This window comes from Ursus arctos, unplaced genomic scaffold, assembly GCF_023065955.2.
Source record: "Ursus arctos isolate Adak ecotype North America unplaced genomic scaffold, UrsArc2.0 scaffold_29, whole genome shotgun sequence".
Taxonomy (NCBI): Eukaryota; Metazoa; Chordata; class Mammalia; order Carnivora; family Ursidae; genus Ursus; species Ursus arctos.
This window is the reverse complement of record NW_026622974.1, coordinates 4534010-4552978: the sequence shown is the minus strand read 5'-3', so window position 1 is coordinate 4552978 and position 18969 is coordinate 4534010. Positions and strand designations below refer to the sequence as shown.

The window sequence follows — 18969 nt, the reverse complement described above, 5'->3', positions numbered from 1 at the left end:
CCCGGCTGGCTCAGTCGGAAGAGTGTGTGACTCTTGATCTTGAGGTCATGAGTTTGAGCCCCACACTGGGTGAGGAGGAAGGGAGGGAGGGAGGGAGGGAGGGAGGGAGGGAGGGAGGAAGGAAGGAAGGAAGGAAGGAAGGAAGGAAAGAAGCCAAGCTCTAGGGCCCAAAAGAGCTACGTTTGAATCCTGGCTCTGCTGTCAAACTCCGCAAGTTAAATTTTCCAAAGTTCTGTTTCCTCACCAATGATAGCACCAACTCTTCCTCAGGAAGGAAGACAGAGAGGAGGATTTAATGAGAGAACACATGTAAAATTTTAAGCACAGAGGCTGACACAGAGTAAGAAGTCCTCCAAGGATATTATAATATTCCGTTATAATACTGCATCCTCCCGCTGGGCTGCTCCTCAGGCTGACCCTTCTTTCACCCTCAGCCTTTCAAATTCCTCATCTAGCTCCTTCCCTCCCTACCACCATTCTCCCACATTGGCAGCTTAAACCAAAACCCCTTCCCTCCCCACCATTCTAACTAACCTCAGGGATCTGTCGGGACGGACCAGAGGGTGGTCCCGCTCAGTGACCTCTTCCACGGCCTGAGAGAGGGCACAGAGCCCTGAAAGCTGCAGGTGTGTGTCCAAGCTGGATATCTGCACAGTGGCCACGACCGCTGCCACATGCTGATCCAGGGAGCTGCGTGGACCAGGACCCCGCAAGCCTCTTGCCATTTCTGAAATTGGTGAGGGAAAGGTAGTGGCTTAAAAAAAATTGAGGCTCCTCCAAGTTGGAAGTCTTTAAAGGTCAAGCCCAGTTATCCTACTGATATTTTAATACATTATTCATTCCTGTAGCTTGCATTCAGAGCTTTTCCAATTCTGCGTGAGGGATTTAACAGCCAAACACTGAAGATGAAGATATTCTGGAAAGCTGAGCCTCCTTTTCCAGGGATGCTGAAGGGAGCAGCGATTGGTTAGACACACTCAAGGTCAAAGGAAGGAAGATGGATGCATGCTTCCAGAGCATTCCCCATGCAACAGCAACCTTAGTCCACAGCTCTTGTCTACCCTGACTACTTCTGTGGCGACTGCCCAGGACTTGCTCCAACTTCTTTGCCCTCCCCTCCCAGCACCTGACTCACCACTGGCTGCCTCCTTCATCTCAGGGGGCAGAGCCATCCCCTCAGTCACCAGAAGCTGGTTAAACAGCTGTGAATCACTCTGTGCCATGGGGGGCTCAGTTTTTCCCTTGGCAGGTTCTGCATCTGCCTTCGGGGGCTCAGCTTTTGCTTTGGGAGACTCATGCTCTTCTTCTGAGAAGTTGGCCTCCGACTTGGACTCCTCTTCTGGATCTGGGGTACAGGAGTGACTTCGTGAAGAGGACGAGATGCTTAGTTCATCGGGCAGCAGCCCGTACTTGGTGTAGATTTGGGAGTTGAGCAGGTCACTGAGGGTGCTGCCCTCAAACCGACTGCTGAGCACCTGCAGCAGACCCTCAGCCATCTCTACGGGCACGGAGAGGTCACCCAGGGCCTTGTCACCCAGGGTCTGTCAACAGAAGAGGGTGCGCATTTCAGGGACAAGCAGACGCGAAGGTCCTGGGGACAGGAGTAGAGAGGGTGGCCGCCTCCCGCCATGCCTTGCATACCAGACCTCACAGCACTTGTCTCCTTCCCCAGCAGGTCCCCCTCATACACTCTAATCTCTCGCTCCAGACTCCCCCTAAGTACCCCCTTATCTAGAACTCCCTTAGAGAATCCCACCTCCAAACCCACGACAAACCCAAGTATCTCAAGCCTAGGATACCTCATCCAGGTTCTCCCGAAGATTCTGGAAAATTGGCTGCTGCTCACATATGTCCAGCTTCTTGATGAAGAAGAGCAGCTCCCACCACTCAGCCTGGGTCAGGTAGCCCAACTGCTCATTCTTCTGAGGCTCGGGCTGGAGGTACGGCAAAGAGTAGAGCCCATCCACAGGTTTCCAGTCCCAGGAGGGAAGTGCTGAGGATACAGGAATAGGGGTGTCAGCGTCCAATGGGAACAGAGGGCATATCTGAATCTCTGGGGCAGCTCCTCGTGAGGAGTGGCTGAGTCCCAGTCCTACTCCTCTGTTCAGACACATGCCGTCCATGTGCCCTCCAAGGCTCACCTGTGCCCAGCAGAGGAGCTCCTGCCCCCTTCTCCACAGCTCCTGAAGTCGCATCCTCGGCGGCTTCCTCAGGGCCCAGGATCTCCAACATGTGCCAGTGCACCCAGTAGGTGCGGCCCGTTGACTGCCAGAAGACCTGGTATGGAGGGAGGAAGAAAGAGGCAAGAATAGGCTTCTGAGCCCTGGGTGGTACAGGCTTGAGAGGACAAGGCTGGGCCCAGAGCGGGGGCACATGGTCCTCAGATGCATAGCTGGCTAAGCCCCTGTATAGCAAAAGTCTCCCTTCCCCTATGGGGTGGGCCCTGCCCCTCATCTCCTAACCCTGCCGGCCTCTGCTCTGACACCCCTCCTAGCCAACTCCACGGGTAGGGGTGCAGGGAGTGTCTCCACGCAGCACCTCTGCTTCCTGGGTGTGAGCCTCGGCTTGGCCTCACAGCCCACCCCGTTTTCTCAGCCCTCCAAATTTCCCCAAGCCCTTCACCACTGCTGACCACCTTTTTTCTCCGTGGGTGGCCTGTCAGAGCCCCCTGCATGGAAGCCCCCATTATGCTCCCCCAGCTAGATCCCCAACAGCGCCCCCCACGCACACTCACTCACCTGCACAGGGGGCACGCCGTTGTTGCTCTGACAGAACTCGCCCTCGTCCCCAGCGCTGACCTCCTCGTAGTCATCCAGCATGCGCACTCGCATCCCGGCCTGCAGCGTCTCTCGCACGTACTCACCATAGCCACAGCGGCTGGAGAATTCAGAGCGTTGGCGGAAGGCCCGCTCTTGCCTTCTGGGGGCAGCAATCATGGTGGGGAGCAAAAGGCTAGGGCCTGAAATGCAGGGCTGAAAGATGGACCGGGCCGGCCGCGGTGGCAATGTGCTCTGTTCGCTAAGGTTCCGGGCCCAGCCCATGCTCCGCACCAGCTCTGAGATGAGGCTGCCCACGGCCATACTGAACTCCAGCTCCCGCTGCCCCCGGCTTTTCTCCTGGCCGAACTCCCTTGGGGACAGGGAGCCTCGGTCTCCAGCCCCTGGCTCTGGGCTATTATTCAGCTGATCCAGCAGGGAGGTGACACACAGGTAGCGTTTCACCAGGGAGAAGAGCAGCTTTCCTGGGATCTGTAGGACACAGTCGGTAGTGGAGGTCCATCTTCTCCCAGCTGCAGCCCCTCTCCCCATAATATCATCCTCTACAGAGAAACGTAAATGCCTATCCCCACACTTGAGAAGGTCTCAAACTGTGATTTAGAGAACACACAAGGAGTGTCTTAAAAGAGAGATTCCTGGGTTCTAATCTCAGAATTTCTGAGTGGGGAAGCAAGCATGACCCTTCATTCTTAACAAGCTCCCCCAGTGGCTCTGGTGCTGTGCACAATTCTGAACCACGCTTTCAGAAGCGATGCCCTTGGCCTTGTACACGGCATTTCCCCCATAGCTGCCAGAGTACCTGAGGCAGATGAATGCCCTCAAAGGCCATGCAGTGCTCCTCAGAGGAGGTGGTCTCTGCAAACAGCTCCAGCAAAGTATAGCGGCTGTCAAAATCCATGTGCTGCTCGATGCCATCTTGCTGGCTCAGTGACAGAAGGACGTGAGCCCGACTCCCTGTAATCCACACCCAATCTGTATCTTCTCCTCAATCCCCAAGGCCTTTCCTAGAGTACCTATCCCCTACCCTAGAGGCTTTCAAACTTCTCTGTGACAGAGGCTCACAGTAAGGTATACATTTTACATGCTAACCCGATACAAACATACACACATACAACTGAAACATATACTTAATGCTACAAAACTTACCTTACTAAGTGCTACCCACTAGTTACTTTACATTAAAAAAAATGTTGGTTGTAACCCACCAAACTGATTTCACAATCAACGAATAAATCTCAACTGACCGTTTAAAAATATAAACCAATTCTATTCTCTTCTCTGCCACTGCATTGAGAATGGACAGATAAACTGGGTACTATTATTTTATTCTATTTATATACCTGTCATAGTTTATTAATGTATACTCTTTTTTTTTTTTTTTGGCAATGAATTGGTATTCACCAAATATTAGGTGTTCTTCCAGAGTTGGGCCATCCCTCCTCTTTCTGTTCTTACTCCTGGTGGCCCCATTCTCTCCAGTGCTTTCCTTCTTCCCCTGGCTGTCTCTTACCAGCATCGTGGGCTGCCAGAGCTTGTAGCATCTTGCCCGCACTCCGACGGATCTGAGGCTCAGGGTTGCATAACATATGCATGAGCAGGTCCAGGGCTCCTGTCTCCCTGAAGATCCCAGTGAGGGGCCCGATGCTGGCATAGGCACTGAGCACATGGATGGTGTGGAGCACGGCAGCTGTGAGGCTCGAGGTCCCACCTTCTGCCAGCTGCCTGGCAGCCCTGCGCACCAGCGCCCGCACATCAGCCTCCATCTCTCCCATTGCTGTGTCATCCAGACCTCCTGGATCTCGGGAAAAGCTTCCTGAACACCCAGCTGGTTCATGCTGAGGTCCCTTAGAGAGTGCCCGCTCACCTAACAGCATGGGGCAGTTGGCATAGACTTCGGGGGCTGACAGCCACATGAGGATGTGCTCTGTCTTGCCCTCGTCCACACCCACTCTGCCCACTTCCCCACACTTCACAACACTCCATCGGATCAGGTATTCAGGATGCCCGTCATGCCCAGGCCGCTGTCGAATAAGCTCTTCAGGATATGCCTGCAGCCGAGGCCCCAAGGGCACCATGAGGTCCTCGGTGCGCCGTTCCCCCACCATCCTGACCTCCTGGGACACACAAGGAGAAAGATAAAGGCAATGAGGGCAAGGGAAAAGACTACATGGAGAGGACAGAACCTTGAGACACAGATCGGGTGCAGGGTGACTGGCAGGCTGCGTGGTGGAATTTATAGACCAGAGAGAAAAAGCCAAGAATGGGACGGAATACATAACTTGAACATATTTTGGGATTTAGAAGGAAGGAGAATGCAGTGGAAATGGCAAGAAGATGAAATGAAGGGGTTTAAGTAATGGAAGAGGCTATGAAAGGGGATAAGAACAAGAAAGTCACAGTAAGAGTGACAGCTAAGTAGCACAGCCTGGGCAGAAGAGCAGGACGGCCGGGAGATACAGGTCAAGACTTAGAAGGATAATAGTTGTGAGCAGGCAGGACGGCAGCATGGAAGACAGCGGAGCCAGAACAAATGCGGAAAGTCCGGGTGGAGAAGAGGCAGGAGAGGGAGTAAAAACGACAGCGTAAAGCTGGAATATGGATATAAAGGAACGGGCCATGGCAGGTAAAATAGAGACGAAAGAAGGCTGGGCGGTGGGCCCCCACATCCGGATGGCTGGATGGGGAAAGCGTATCAGGGAATTGTAAGCAGGAGAGGGGCCGAGGGGGCCAGATAAAATTATAAGAAAAAAGACCAGGTTCCACCTGGCACATAAGTTGTATGTATGGTGAGGGTCTAAGTCAGGTAGATATATACGGAGGTGGTAATCATGCAGCTGATTCGTAGGAAATGAGGTCAGGAGATGGTGAAGACGTTAGAGAGGCAATACAGCACAGGTGAGACTCTGGCTGCACCTGAATTCTGGTTCTTTCACTTACTCCATGAGTACTTTTGGACAAGTTACCTCACCTCTGAGCCTCAGTTCCCTCCTCTGTTGTAAAGTTGTTGTAAAAACTGAGTAAGATCATGTATTAGACCACCTAGAACAGCCACTGGCACACAGTGAGAGCTCCCTAAACACAATCTAATATTATTATTCTTAGCTGGAGAAGGGAGGGGCAGTCCTCAGATAAACTGAGTTATTAAGCCGGAAAATGATAAATGGGAATAGGAAGACGGCTATGCTGGCGATCAGGAAAAGGTACGTGTGGTATGAAAAGGTATGGGGGCAACCGGGGAGTGGTGAGAGTAGGAGTGGAGGGGCGGATAAAGATGACAGAAGAAAGGTATGGAGAGGAGGGTAAACATAGGATGTGGATCTCAGTGGGGGAGGGGGGCAAGACCGGGAGGTAATGGGTGATGTGGCGATGGACAACGGATGAGCAGGGTGAAGTGAAACAACTGAGAGGCATAAATGGGGGGGGGGGGCGAGAGGGGGAACTATCATGGGCCTAGAATAGGAGCAGTAAACTGAGGTGTGGAGGCGAGGTCTGGACCTGGGGATGAGACAGCAGGTACACGCAGGTAGCAAGGCCAGGCCCAAGCTTGCAGACCATCAGGGGTGCCAGAGGAGGCCACTAGGGCAGCGGAACGGCTTTAGGGGGGCGGGGTGGGGAGGGGCGCAGTCCGAGGAGGCTGACAGGACGGGGCGAATCTCGGAAAGCAAGACCTGGCTCCCGTCATCAGCCCCAGGGACAGTGGGTCAGGGAGCGGGAAGGGACGCGGCAGGGACCGGGTCGCCGCAGGACTCTCCTCTCACCTCCCACAGCCCGGCTTGGCCCTCGCTGGGAGCCAGCGGCCGGTCCCGCCGTCCTGGCCCCGCCTCCTCAGCAGCTCCCTTCCGGGTCACACGGCCAGGGCGGGCGCGGCCGAGCTTCTACGGGGGCCCCCGCGGCCCACTGTCGAGCGTGGCGGAAGGGCGCGCGAGTGGGGCATGCGTAGTGGCCGCGCCGCTGCGCGCGGGGCGCGCTGGAGGCGGAGCCCGCGCTCACATTCACGTTGCTCCTCGCCGCAGAAATACGTAGCCCTTTCCCTCCTTCACCTTGGAAGCCCCCCCCCCTCGCATTCCCCGGGTCGGCCTTCCCCATCCCCCTGAAACCTACACTCCCAACCCTGGAGCTGTCCTGTGAGTTTTCACTAGGTCACGTGGCCATGAGTTTCCCAAACCCGTCGGCAGTGCTTTGGATTGGTTGAGTCACTTTTCCTATTAATTAAAATTGCTCATCTCTGTGTCGGCCTAAAAACCTAACAAAGCCATGCACAAGGACAAAGGCTCCAGCTCCCCGAAATGTTCCTTCAGTTAAGCCGCAGAGTTCCACAGCCCAAAGCACCCCTTAGCTTTGCCGTTGTTCTCATCAGGCAGCCAGGCTTGCTTCTCAGAGCAATGTTTGGGGTTTGATTCATGTTCATACTTCCCTCCCTCCCTATGCGGAAAAACGGAGGCAAAGACCCCACAGTCTGTGCACAAAAATGATACATTTATTGAAAGAGTATTTTTTTTTAATACAAAAGAAAGCTCTGTACATAGGACTGTGACCATGTCCACTATTCCTGGGTCAGCATCCCAGGGGAAGTAGAAACCACTGACATACTCCACATTCACACACACACTCAGGCACACACACGCGCACACACACACACATACACATGCACACACACACACACACACACTCCAGAGCCACCAAGGAAGGGAAACACCAAGGGTTGCTGCACATAGAAATGCCACCTCATCCCTGACGCACACATGTTCTCCCAAGGCCACGCTCACACAACACACATTATAAGCACTTTGCCTGATTCACTCACTGGGTCTGTCTTTTGTGGGAAGGAGAGGAGGAATTCATCAGTCTCCTCCCCTGGGTGGGGGAGTGGGGAGTGAGTGAGTGATCGTGGAGTGAAACAAGAGCAGAGAAAGGGGGCTGGGCAGTTACAGACCTGAGTCCCAAGCTCCCCCACTCTCTGGCCCCTGATTTGCCATGCCCCAGCCTTGTAAGCTACCCATAAGCCCCAGCCATCTCCGGGAGAAAGCCCAGAATGGTGACTTCCATCTGGGCACCCCAAACTGAGGCAAGACAGCAATGGGGGTTAGAGGTTACGGGGGTTCTCAAACGCGTCGGCAAATCATCCCCTTGATAACTAGGCTGTGCGCAAAAACTCCCCCCACCCCCTCACCTCATCACAGAAGCAGGATTGTTCCTCCTGAAGGCAGTCACAGGGGTTAATAAAACTCCACCCCAACTGCTGCCCTGTTCTGAAAAAGCTCCCTTTCTGGATAAAGGGGGTGATGGTAGGCTCTGACACAGGGTAAAAGACCCTCCCCCTATGCTAGCCCGTCCTCAAGTCTACCCCAAAGGGGGCAGAGTGGGGTAGGGCACGGCCCCTGTACAAATTACATAAATACTGAGGTTACACTTAGAAAAATAAAGTCATTTTCTTCAAGGCTTTTTGTCTTAATTTAAAAAAGTTACAGTAGCTGCTCACTCCCTGGGAGAGCTGCCCATTTCTGGCTCCCCTATCTCTATACTCAGCCCAAGAGCTGCTCCCGTTTTTTTCTGACCCCCATTCCTGCCTCTCACCCCCTCCCAGACCCCACCCTGCTCACTGCAACTTGGGCCCCAGGCAGCTGCAGGCCTGGGGGAGCACAAGGCTGCAATGCCCATGCGTGTGGCACAAATGAAGTCAGTTGCCTCTACCTGACACCCTCCCACCCCCACCCCCACATTTGGTCTCCCTCTTCCCTCTCCCTTGCAACAGCCCTAAAGGGCAAAAAGAGACCCAGGGCCGTGGGTCACCCTCCCCACCCCGTTGGGGCATGGCCTGAGGGCCCCTCCCCCGGTTTTCTCCTGGAAACAACCCAGGACCGGGCAATCCCAGAATCTCCCCTACACACTGGCGGGCCCCAAGCTCATGGGGTGGCTCTGTCCCCAGAGGCCCAGCCAGTTCCGGGGAGCCCCAGGGCTCCCCAGGGAAGGGGAGCTCGGGCAGGGAGGGGGACGAGAAAAACGCCATAAAAAAAAGTTTAAATATTTTAAAAATATATATTTATAGATTTGTTTTCACTTCGTCTCCTCAAATAAAAAGTTCAAAATCAACTTTAAGTAAAGCAGCTGGGAGGAGAGGGGGGAAGACAGGGTGAGAGGGAACCCTGATGGTTCCCTCCAACCCAGGAGTCCCTGGGGTCCCGAGGGGATCGGCAAGGCAGGGCAGGGCAGCTGGCCCCGGGAACCTGCTCTGTGCGCAGGCCCAGCTCTCAGGAGCGGCAGGGACAACGGGGCGGCGTGAGGGAAGAAGCCCCATCTCCCCAGGTGACTCCCTGAGGGGCAGGGGTAGGGCTCTTTTTACCCAGCCTGTGACAGACACAGTGCTGACGTGCGGTCAGCAAGGAGGCTGGGAGAGGACCCCAACTGCTTCCTCAGGGGGAACACGGTGCCTAGTCCCACAGAGGCCTGTGTGTGGGAAGGTGGGGCACGGTCCCATTGAATAAGCTAATACTCATGGCAAACATGGAGCCAAGCTGGCGAGGGGAGTCTGAGGAGGGAGGACAGCCCCACCATCAACAGAAAATGGGAGGTGGAGCGAGAGAAGGAGGGGAGGGTGAGGGAGGATGGGGGGGAGGGCAGGCTGGCCCATTTCTTTGGCTGGAGTGAGAGGGCTCAGTCCTGTGGCTGCCCACTCCTCCTCCCTGCCTCCCTCCTGCGGCCCGTCAACGTGTGTGTAAAGAAAACGTGAAAAGGCAACAATAAATAAGTGGTGCCACCCCTTGGGCCATCTGTCCAGGGCGGCAGGGCGGGTCAGTCACTCTTGGTGCTGTGGGCGGCATCCAGGTTCACCACCTGTAACTCGGTGAGGTTGCTGCTGCTCCCAGCCTGCTGCCCTATCACAGCCATCTGGAGGGAAGGGGGTGTGTAAGGAAGAGGGGGCAGGAACTGACCAGGCAGTTCGAGCTCCCCCCTGCTTGCCTGCTTGTCCACCCCAGGCCTGACCGGGAGAACGGACGGGCCTCCTGGTTCGGGATCTTGGCTTTGACCCGTGGGGAAATGGAATGCCCAGGGTCGAGATAAAGAAATGGCTGGCTGGCTGGGGTGAGGTGAAGGGGGCCCCCCCACCTACCTGGTGAAGCTGCACTGCAGACACAGGGATCTGCACTGTCCCAGACGGCGCGGTCAGGAACACCTGGGGAACGCCACCTGCAGTGGGAAACCACGGGACATACTTGCTCAAGAGGAACTTCCAGGTACCAGAGAAGTGGTGATAAATGCTCAAGTGACCCGGTAAGTCTCAGATGCAAGTGCCCAAGGGTGAGTGTCCAAATGTGCCCACGTGTGCATGCGGATGTAAGTGTTCAAGTGTGCGTGAGTACCCCAGGGGACAGCGTGGGTGTTGAAGGATGCGTGCAAGCATCCGTGTGTGCGCGTGTAGGGCTATGTGCGGGCAGCCTAGTTTGTGTATGTGGTATGTGAGTGTGTCCATCTAGGTGTGTATGTGGGGGCTCAGTTGAGCATGTGGGTGTGTAAGGGAGGAAATGGTCCTCCTTTCCTCAGCCCCGCCGCACAGCTCACCTTGCTCCTGGACCTGGCTGTGGGACACCTGCATGGTGGATGGCGCCTGGGGGAAGGCATTGAGCACGGTGAGGCTGCCATCAGCCAAGCCCGAGGTGGGTGCATACATCACCGCATGGGGACTAGGGTACATCATGTGGCCACCCACAGTTGTGGGCACAGATGACGTCATGATGGTGGCAGGCAATGTCACTGGCAAACACAGACACACATTAGGGAGGTTGGCCCTGGTTCCTACTAATATCCCCCATCCCACCTCCAGGAACTCCAGGGCTCCAGAGCCCTCGTGCCATTGCCCAGGTCAAAAGCTCGATAAGATTCATTCCTCTGCTCCCTGTGTCATCGACTAAGAAAAGCCTTATTTTTCTTGAACATAGGAGCACCAAACTTTAATTGTATCCTATTACATTGTACTATTTAAATGTCTATCTGCTGAATTCTTCGTTCCAAGACCATAAGGCCTTGGGAGAAACAAGGATTGCAATGACTGACCGACCCACTCTAGGGAAACTCAGATACTCCCCTTTTATTTTATTTTTCAAATACTCCCCTTTTAGGAGGCTCCATCATCCCATTTTTTATTTGTTCACACTTCTCCTCCTTCTTCCTAAACGTGTGGCTAACAAACTCATCTGTTAAATGTCCAGGGTTAATGTGCATAACGTCACCTGGAATCTTGTTAAAATGCAGATTTGGGGTAAGACTTAAGAGTTTGCATTTCTATCAAGCTCCCAGGTGATGCCAGTCCTCTGTCCATAGGCCATATCTTTTGTAATAAGGTTGTCAATAACAAAAACTGAAAAGTAATTTTTTTTTTTGAAAGTGTTTCATCATTTCTGAAATGACTAGAGACACCAAGGGGAATTACGGCTCCTCAAAACCTAGGATGCCCTCCAAGGAGACAACTGCTCTATAAATCTTTCCTGGTAATTAAGCAAACATGTGTCCTTGGGCAAGTAGCTTCTCCTTTCTGGGCCTCCAGCTTCTCGTCTGAATGAGGAGAAGGGCGGCTCCAGTGGTCCCTAATTTTTTCCTAAAATCCATAGCCCTACCGCAGGACAGGGTTCCAAACCCAGCCATCCTCACCTGACCTTCCCATAAGGATTAGGATAAGGGTTAAGCCAAAATCCTCCATCTTCACGTTAAGAAATTCTCTGACCTTAGTTATAGGAGGGGTACTGTTGGGCACCTGCTGCTAGGCCTCATGAAGGAGGCGGGGCAGGGAGGGGAGGGCTTCGAGCTATACCTGTCCCGCTGGAGGAGGTCTGCGTGAGGTCTGTGCTGCTGTCGCGAGAGGGAGACGCTTGCTGTGGTGCCTGGTGCACCTGAATGGCCTGCACTGGGACCTGCTGGGCCACTGCCCCACCTAGAAGACACAGACACTTAACCCATGCGCTGTTCTACCCGGCCACCATCTGCACCAAAAACCCACAAACACCCCCAGGCCCAGGGTCTGCCACACTGCTCCCCAACTCCCATAGCTATCTTTCCTGGGAGCTAAAGAGGCTTTTCACGTCCTGAATCTTGTCTCCAAGGGTCTCTGCACTCTGCTCTTGCCCCTCCCAACTCCTCCCCCTCCAGGCCTTGCCTCTGCCTCCTTGGGTGATACAGGAGCTGGCACCGAACCAACAAGAACATGCCCCGTCCTTCACTGAAGGTAGGGAAGTGGTGGGCTGTCTATTGTCCCTGTGGCAGTAGGGGCACAGGGCTGGGCTGTCTGGACAAGGCCAGCGGGTATGGTTGAAACTTATTGACAAGGATAGCAGGGGTCCCAGTGCGGAAGGGCATGCCTGCCAGCGGGACATAAGAGGCTTCTCTCAGGCTCTGGCTGACCCCTGTCCACCTTCCTTCCGAGCAAGGAAAGAGGTTCCCCTTGTGCCAGCCCTCAACCCACTCTTGGCATGCTCAGTTTGCCCCTTGTGACTCACCAGGCATGAGGGTGAAGCTGGTAGGCAGCTGCATGAGGCCCCCAGAGGAGACGGGGCCGCTGCCTGTACTCTTCAGCACAGTCCCATTGGCACTGCTGACAGCGCTGGGGCTGACGCTAGCAGACACTGGTGCCAGGTAGTTTGTGATGGGGAAGGAGGGGCCGCTGCTGACTTGCATGGTGGTAGAGGTGCTGGGTGCTGTTTGGATGGTGGAGGTGGTACCCGGCAGGTTGGTGACCGTGAACGCCTGTTTCAGTGTGTCCTACACCCAGAGTAAAGATGCAGCAGTGAGCCTCTACCAGACCCTGCCCCTGCAGAAGCTTTGTGGGGAGTGACAGAACAGACTGGAACCAGTGCGCTTGGGTTCAAACCCCAGCTCTGCCATTTACCTGCTGTCTGACCCCTGGGCAAGTTACTGAGTTTCCTGTCCATAAAAGGAGAAGACTTAGCCCATAGGTGTTGTGAAGATTAACAGGTGAACATAAATAAAGTGCCTGACACCTAAAAAGAGCAAATAAGTATTTGCTGCTCTTACGGTGATGATGATGATGATGATGGTAATTCCCTGAATTCTCTGCCGCAATGGGCCATGGTAATCACCCTGGCTGGGGAATCAGGACACTGGGGTCTATTCCCGACTCTATCGATGACCATCTGTGTGATCCTGGGGAAATCACCTCCTCTTTCTGGGCCTCAGTTTTCCTGGTCTATAAACATGAGGGGGCTGGGCTACTATGTCCTTTTTAAAAACATCCTTCCAGCTCTGATTTGCCAGGTTCTGAGGTAGGGACAAGAGTTTTTCAGGGAACTTAGGGTTTCAGAGAGATCTTGGGTGTTTGGCAATTAAGCACTCATGCCAAATACCTAAGATTTAAACTACCAAAGGAATTTATTCCTCCAGCAAAATTCCCCAGGAATAAGTGAGCCCTACTGCTTAAAGAGTTTGCAACTACAGATGATATGCCGGTAAGAGGGGGGGAACCTGGAGCACTGAGTCTCCCCTCGACGAGCCTTTGTTCTTAGAAGGGGAAGGAGGAAGCCACGAGCTGAGAACCAAGCCCAGAGAACTGAGGGGGTTCAAATACTGGGGGTGGGTCAGCGCGGGATGTTTGCTAGGCAGCCGAGCTCAAAGCCCCTGATTGGTGAAAGCGTTGCTAAGGCAAACAGTGCCGCTTCTTCTGATTGGCCCATTAGTGAAGGGCCACCCGGAAGGAGGAGCTCCCCAGAGAAGCAACGGAGGAAGCCCCGCCCCCTCTCCTTACCGGGAAAAGGAAGGGGGAGGCGTAACTAGGGCCGGCATCCCTAGCAGCCGAGAATACACTCCCTAAACGTGCCCGGGCCCGGACATCCTGAAGAGGTAGGCGGCTGGCTAGTTAGGTAGTCTCCAGCCCAGTCAACCAGCCCGCCTGCCTACGGTGCTGGGTTTCCAGGACCCTGGAGCCCACAAGTGCTTCCTTCCTACTCCCTGGCAACCCAGCCTGCCGCGAGGGCAGGGCTAAGCTACGCCCCCGCCCCCAGCAGGGAGACAGCTGGCGGGAGGAATGCAAGGGCCCTGCCAGGCGGGCGGGCTGCAGGCGGGAGGCCGGCCTGGAGCCGGAGCCGGCCTTATAAGGGCACGGAGGCCGCCCGCTTATCTAGGGGGCCGGCCTCCTGTCAGGATGGCGAGGATGGACACCTGTCCCCTAGGATGAGGGGCACTAACCCGCTCCGTTCCACATCAGTGGGCACCTATCCTGAGTGAGGGAGAGAGGCACCCATCCCCTCCCCTCTCTGCCGGTGAAGTCCCTCCCCTTCCTTCCCCTCAGATAGGTGACCCAAACACACCTTGGTCTCCCCACTGCTGTCGGACTCCGACACCTGGTAGGTGAGGTCTGTCTCTTCAAAGCCCGTGGCACTCATTCTCTGGTCTGTGGTGGGGTCTGAGCGGGGTGGAGAGTCTGGCGAGTTGAGGCAGGTCTGAATCAGTGCCTTGCCAGTCTCACTGGTGATCATGGGCTGCAGTTTGCGGGTGGCAAAGGTATACACATGGCCTGTTTCACTGGCCACCAGCAACAGCACCTGTGTCCCTGTCAGCGTGGACAGCTCATAGGCCTGGGGGTAGGGGGGAGGAGATGGGTAGGTCAGCCAAACTTTTTCTCTCTACCTTCCTTGGGAAGTAGGGAAGAGAGGAAATAACGCAGTGATCTCAAGCCCCTGCCCCACCCCCGCAGCGACCTTCCTCTCCAGTGACTGGGGCAAGGGGGAGGGTCCTATCGAAATATCTGAAGGAGAGCTGCAGAGCAGAAAAACTACCCCTGTGCCTCCTTTGAGGAGCAGCCACTGACCTGCAGATAGCCCAAGCAAAGAGTCACAGCCCCCTAGTGACAGCATGTATAACCTCAGGGGACACCGAGGGGCCCAGGTAGCTCCTGAATACAGCTCGGTGCCAGGAGCCTCAGAGAGAGGGCTCCCACCCACACACTCTTCACTGTCATAGGAACCAGACAGAATAAAGTTGCTATCTTACTGGAAGTCCCATAAGACATTAGGGATAAGGGGGTCACATAAGTTCTAAACTGTCCCATGTTTCTTCCCAGAAACTGCATAGGTCCTAACCTGTTGCCATTTTGTCATTATGCCCTATAATACTGTGCTACCAGCGGTTTTCTTTCTTTGTCTTGATGCAACAGGGTCTGGAGTGATGGGAGATGGGGGCTAGATCAGCAGCTACTACTACCCTGCCATGAGCCCAGGGAGGGGACCTTCAAGGGTGTCCTCACAGATGGCCTCCTTACTCCCAAAAAAGTTCCACAACACACCTTGAAAGCAGCTCTGGTTTTCATATGGGGCAGAAATAAACACCAGCCCGTGTCCCCAGGGTTCTAGCTTCTTGTTTCCCCGTTCATCTGCTTCCATCCCTTCCCACATCTTCTACACCTCAAGAAGGCTCCTTTCCTCACCCATTTTCACTGGGTTACTGGCTAGAAGAGGAAGAATTTCTAGATACCTCTGCAAACCTCCCTGCCTTTACCCAAACTCCATGCACAGATTCTCTCTGGGGCTGGAAATCCCACTCGTCCCAAAGGCAGATGGTCCTGAAGGCTGTCCTGCGGGCAGTGCACCGGTTTCCAGTGGATGCGAAGGAAGACACATGGCCATCGTGGGACTAAGTCCCTGCTCCTTAGGGCAGCATCAGTTCTCCTGCCCTGTTCCCCTACCTGGGGCTCTTGAGCCCCATTTGGTCATCAGTCCTGCCCGTCCTTCCAGCCAGCACTACTCTTGTGGTGCCCACCTTCCTCCCACACATGCTGGCTCATTGTTATAGAGCTCCAGCCTCTTCACCTCCATACCTTCCCTTTGGCTCCCTGCTTTTCCGGCACCCTCCCCGGAACACCAGAAGGCACTGGATTTAGTGACCCCCGCGTCTCACCTCCCGAGCAGCCTCCCATTACCACTCTTCACCCGTTCACTCCACAAGGGCCCTGTTCTTCTCTCGCGCCCGTCACTCCCACCTCGGCGCCCTTTTCCTCTTCTTTGGACATTCCTGGCATCTCCCCTCTCCCCACATTTCCCCGGCGGCCCCTCCCCTTTCGCCCTCCCGGGGTAACAGCCATCCCCTCCCACACACCTCCTGCGGACTCGCCGCCTCTCACCTCCGCCTCGGCTCTGCCTTCCTCCCGGGCTCCCCTTGCGTGTCCCCACCCTCCCGGTCCCCCGTGGCCGGACAGACTCCGGGCCCGGTACCTTCTTCATGATGCCCGTCTTCCTCTTGCTGAAGGTCGTGTAGCGCCGCAGTTTGTTGTCGATGAACTCCATCTTGATCTTCACGCGGCCCCGAGTCTTCTTACCCGGCTTGGCTCCGCTCACCGCGCCACTAACCGGCCCATAGCCTCCGGTGGCCGCCGCCGCCGCCTCGGGCCCACCGACGAGCTCCATCTCGCTGAGGCTCCGCTTCAGGCCGCGCCGCTCCGCGCCCAGCTCCTCCTCCTCTCCCGACTCCGAGTCGCCCTCGCTGCCGCTGTAGAGGGCCCCCGCGGTGGGCGCCGGGGTGGTTGTCGCTGCTGCTGCAGCCTCCCGCTCGAGGCGGCCCGGCCCGAGCCCCGCGCCGTTCCCGGGAACCCGGCCCCCGTTAGCCCCGCGAGTCCCGCCGCCGCCGCCACCTCCCGGCCGCCCCGTCGGGGTCCGGTTCAGGCTGCCCCCCAGGGCCGAGCCCCGGCCCAGCGCCGCCGCGGCCCCAGCTTGGCTCGGTAACATGGCGCTCAATGCAGGAGGGCGGACGGGCAGTCAGCGAGGAATCGGAGCCGCCGCCGCCGCCGCCATCGGCTTCCCGGCTCAACCCGGCACTCCCGCTGCTGCTAGAGCCGCTATCGCTGCCGCCGCCGCCGCCGCGAACCCGGGGCCCCTGCACGCCCGGGCCGACCTGGGCCCTCACTTTCTTGCCCCTGTGGCCCGGGTTGCCCCAGGCCGCGCGGAGCGCCCCCTGTCCGTATGCTAGGGCGGCGCGCCCGGCGGCCGTCAGCGTCCCCCGGGGGGCAGGGGCTGCTGGCCGCGGCCGAGACGGCGGGTGGAGGGGGCCGGGACCACGCGCTGGCGGCGGAGGGATCCCCCGACCCTTCCCCCCATATAAAGAGATACAATGTTTCCTTTTATGGCGAGGCCGCTCCTTATATGGTGAGCCCCTGCGCCCCCTCCGCATTGGTCCGCGGTTCCGGCACCTCCGCTTCCCATTGGCCCACAGGGAGCTCTTATTTGCATAGACATACCGAACTCGCTGCTGTCATCCCGCGTCAGACGGCGACTCCGAAAGGGGAGGAGCCGAGGCCTCTTAAAGGAACAGGAGAGGAGGTACGACTCCGCCCCCCCTGACTGGAGAATAGTCGATTTGGGAGGGACCTGAGCAGAGGACGCCTGGGAGTGGACCCGAGCGTAGTCCTGCGGCGGAATGAGAGCAGCGCTGGGAACCCGGCCCTGGAAAGGCTGGAAGCGAACACTAGGGTAGTCCCTGAGTGGATTGTGCCGGGTTGCAGTCAATGATATAATACAGCCTAAATTCCAAGGGAGTACAGGGATTGGAGCACGTCCCCACGCCTTCCTGAGGGAGACAAATTTACTGGCTGCGCAGAGGAGCCTTGGGTCCCCGGTGTCCAGACTCGTCGCTTCCCCGCCGCTCGACTCCAACCCTTCCCCTCCCCCCGACTTCCTTTCCCTTTCCCTCTCTTTTCAAGGCGACGACACTTTCCCACCAGGCCGGCTCCCCGGTCCTCATTCATCATCCTCTCTACTGGAGGGATCTTTGGCAGACGGACATCTGGAAAAGACCGAGGGAGACAGTCGGCCTCCCGGTCCCCGAAGGGGGCAGGGAGACGAGATGAAGATCAGTGAAGACTTCCAGCTGCGGGCTGGGCTGGGGGAGGGGGTGGTCTCGAGGAGAATGCCCACCCCACCGCCTGTGCAAAAGCCTGGGAAAAAGTAGGGCCAGGCAGAAAGTTTCAGCAAGTAAGCAAGCCAGCCAGCCAGCGCAGCGCGTCACACACACACACACACACACACACACACACACACACACACACTTCTGTGGATAGGCCATAGTTTGGGGGTGGGGGTTAGAACTGGAGCGGCGCAAAGCCCAGGTTCAGGGTGTGGGTCAGGGTCTCAGCTCCAAAGCCGTGAAAATAGTTTGCGCTTTGCTCCTACAGAAATTTTTCAAATCTGGTATCAGCCTCTTTCTAGCCCTGTGCCTGGAAACAAGTACTCGACCTCTCCAAATGCCATTACATTCCTCATTGTTGGTACCCATGCCATGTTGGGTTCTTAATGCAGATTAAATGAGAAAAAGGCTAGAGTAAGTGGCCAGTGAATAATAGGAGCTACTGGGGTAATAACCTCATCCCTGGGATAAACACTGGGTTGCCTTTAAGGGGATGGGAGAATGATGATTTCCTGCCTTAAAAGTTTTTGTGAAGATTAAGTAAAGCTGTTGGTTGTAACCCATTAGTGGTAGTGGTGATTAAATGAATTTAGTGTACTGCAATGAGCATTTAAAATAATAAATTAATGAGTATTACAAAACACAAGGGCAAATATTTTTGCATAAAACTTTTGTTTGCTTTATTTTTAGGTTGAACCATATAAAATGGCCATTTTATAGGTCCAGAGGGTAGCATATGGTCAATTTCGTATGGCTCAATGTGCCTGTGTACCGGATAACAATGTCAACTGCATTTCCTACTGTGAGTCATAGTCCAAGGACTTTGAGAAATACTGAAACAAGGTATGTTCAAGTGATTTGTGAGAACCAATGTGTGTATATATATGCTCGTCAAACCCCTAACTACAGGAATTCAGAGCCCTCCTCTTCCACATTTCCCAATAGGTTCAAAGAGGCTTTTTTTTCCCCTTTTCCTAATTTACTCTGCATAACAGGTAGTTTAACATATGGAATGTGTTAGCTCAAGAGGAAGAACAGGTCAAATACATAAATAGGTTCCAGAAGAGCTTTAGGGGCCACAAAAGGTGCTTGGGACTGTGATCTGTCTGAGCAGTGCAGTCTTACAACCACAGCCCTGGGCTGGCTCCTGCCTGACTTCTAAAGGCTTTTTTGAGACCCCTAATTTAGACCCATGCAGGACCGACAACCCTTAGCAGTGGCACCCCAGAGGACAGTACTGTCTGCCACGTGCACTGGGTATGGGGTGTGGAATGAGCACAGTTCTGTTTCCCTTCAAATA

General features: G+C 55.4%; 2 protein-coding genes across 4 annotated transcripts in view; both read right to left on the bottom strand.

The window, feature by feature from the left end:
- The window catches only part of CUL9 (cullin 9), a 36986-nt gene extending 30348 nt beyond the window's left edge, over positions 1-6638 (bottom strand). For both annotated transcript variants that reach the window (XM_026507407.4, XM_026507408.4), the window contains exons 1-8: positions 6536-6638; positions 4288-4891; positions 3577-3731; positions 2739-3248; positions 2142-2277; positions 1800-1993; positions 1136-1541; positions 535-727 (exon numbers count right to left, since the gene is read on the bottom strand). In XM_026507407.4, the coding sequence (XP_026363192.1) occupies positions 535-727; positions 1136-1541; positions 1800-1993; positions 2142-2277; positions 2739-3248; positions 3577-3731; positions 4288-4882 (2189 nt within the window). In that variant the 5' untranslated portion in view covers positions 4883-4891; positions 6536-6638. The remainder of the gene's footprint in view (positions 1-534; positions 728-1135; positions 1542-1799; positions 1994-2141; positions 2278-2738; positions 3249-3576; positions 3732-4287; positions 4892-6535) is intronic.
- Positions 6639-7232: 594 nt separating this feature from the next.
- SRF (serum response factor) lies at positions 7233-16861 on the bottom strand. 2 transcript variants are annotated; one of them, XM_026507411.4, is made up of 7 exons: positions 15986-16861; positions 14087-14353; positions 12263-12524; positions 11581-11700; positions 10335-10526; positions 9886-9962; positions 7233-9662 (listed from the first exon to the last, which is right to left on the bottom strand). In XM_026507411.4, the coding sequence occupies exons 1-7, from the start codon at positions 16493-16495 to the stop codon at positions 9567-9569; spliced, it is 1524 nt and encodes a 507-aa protein (XP_026363196.1). In that variant the 5' UTR covers positions 16496-16861; the 3' UTR covers positions 7233-9566. The 2 variants fall into 2 exon arrangements, with proteins under 2 accessions (XP_026363196.1, XP_057159924.1); XM_057303941.1 differs by having other exon boundaries at positions 7233-9962.
- Between the last annotated feature and the right edge of the window lie 2108 nt (positions 16862-18969).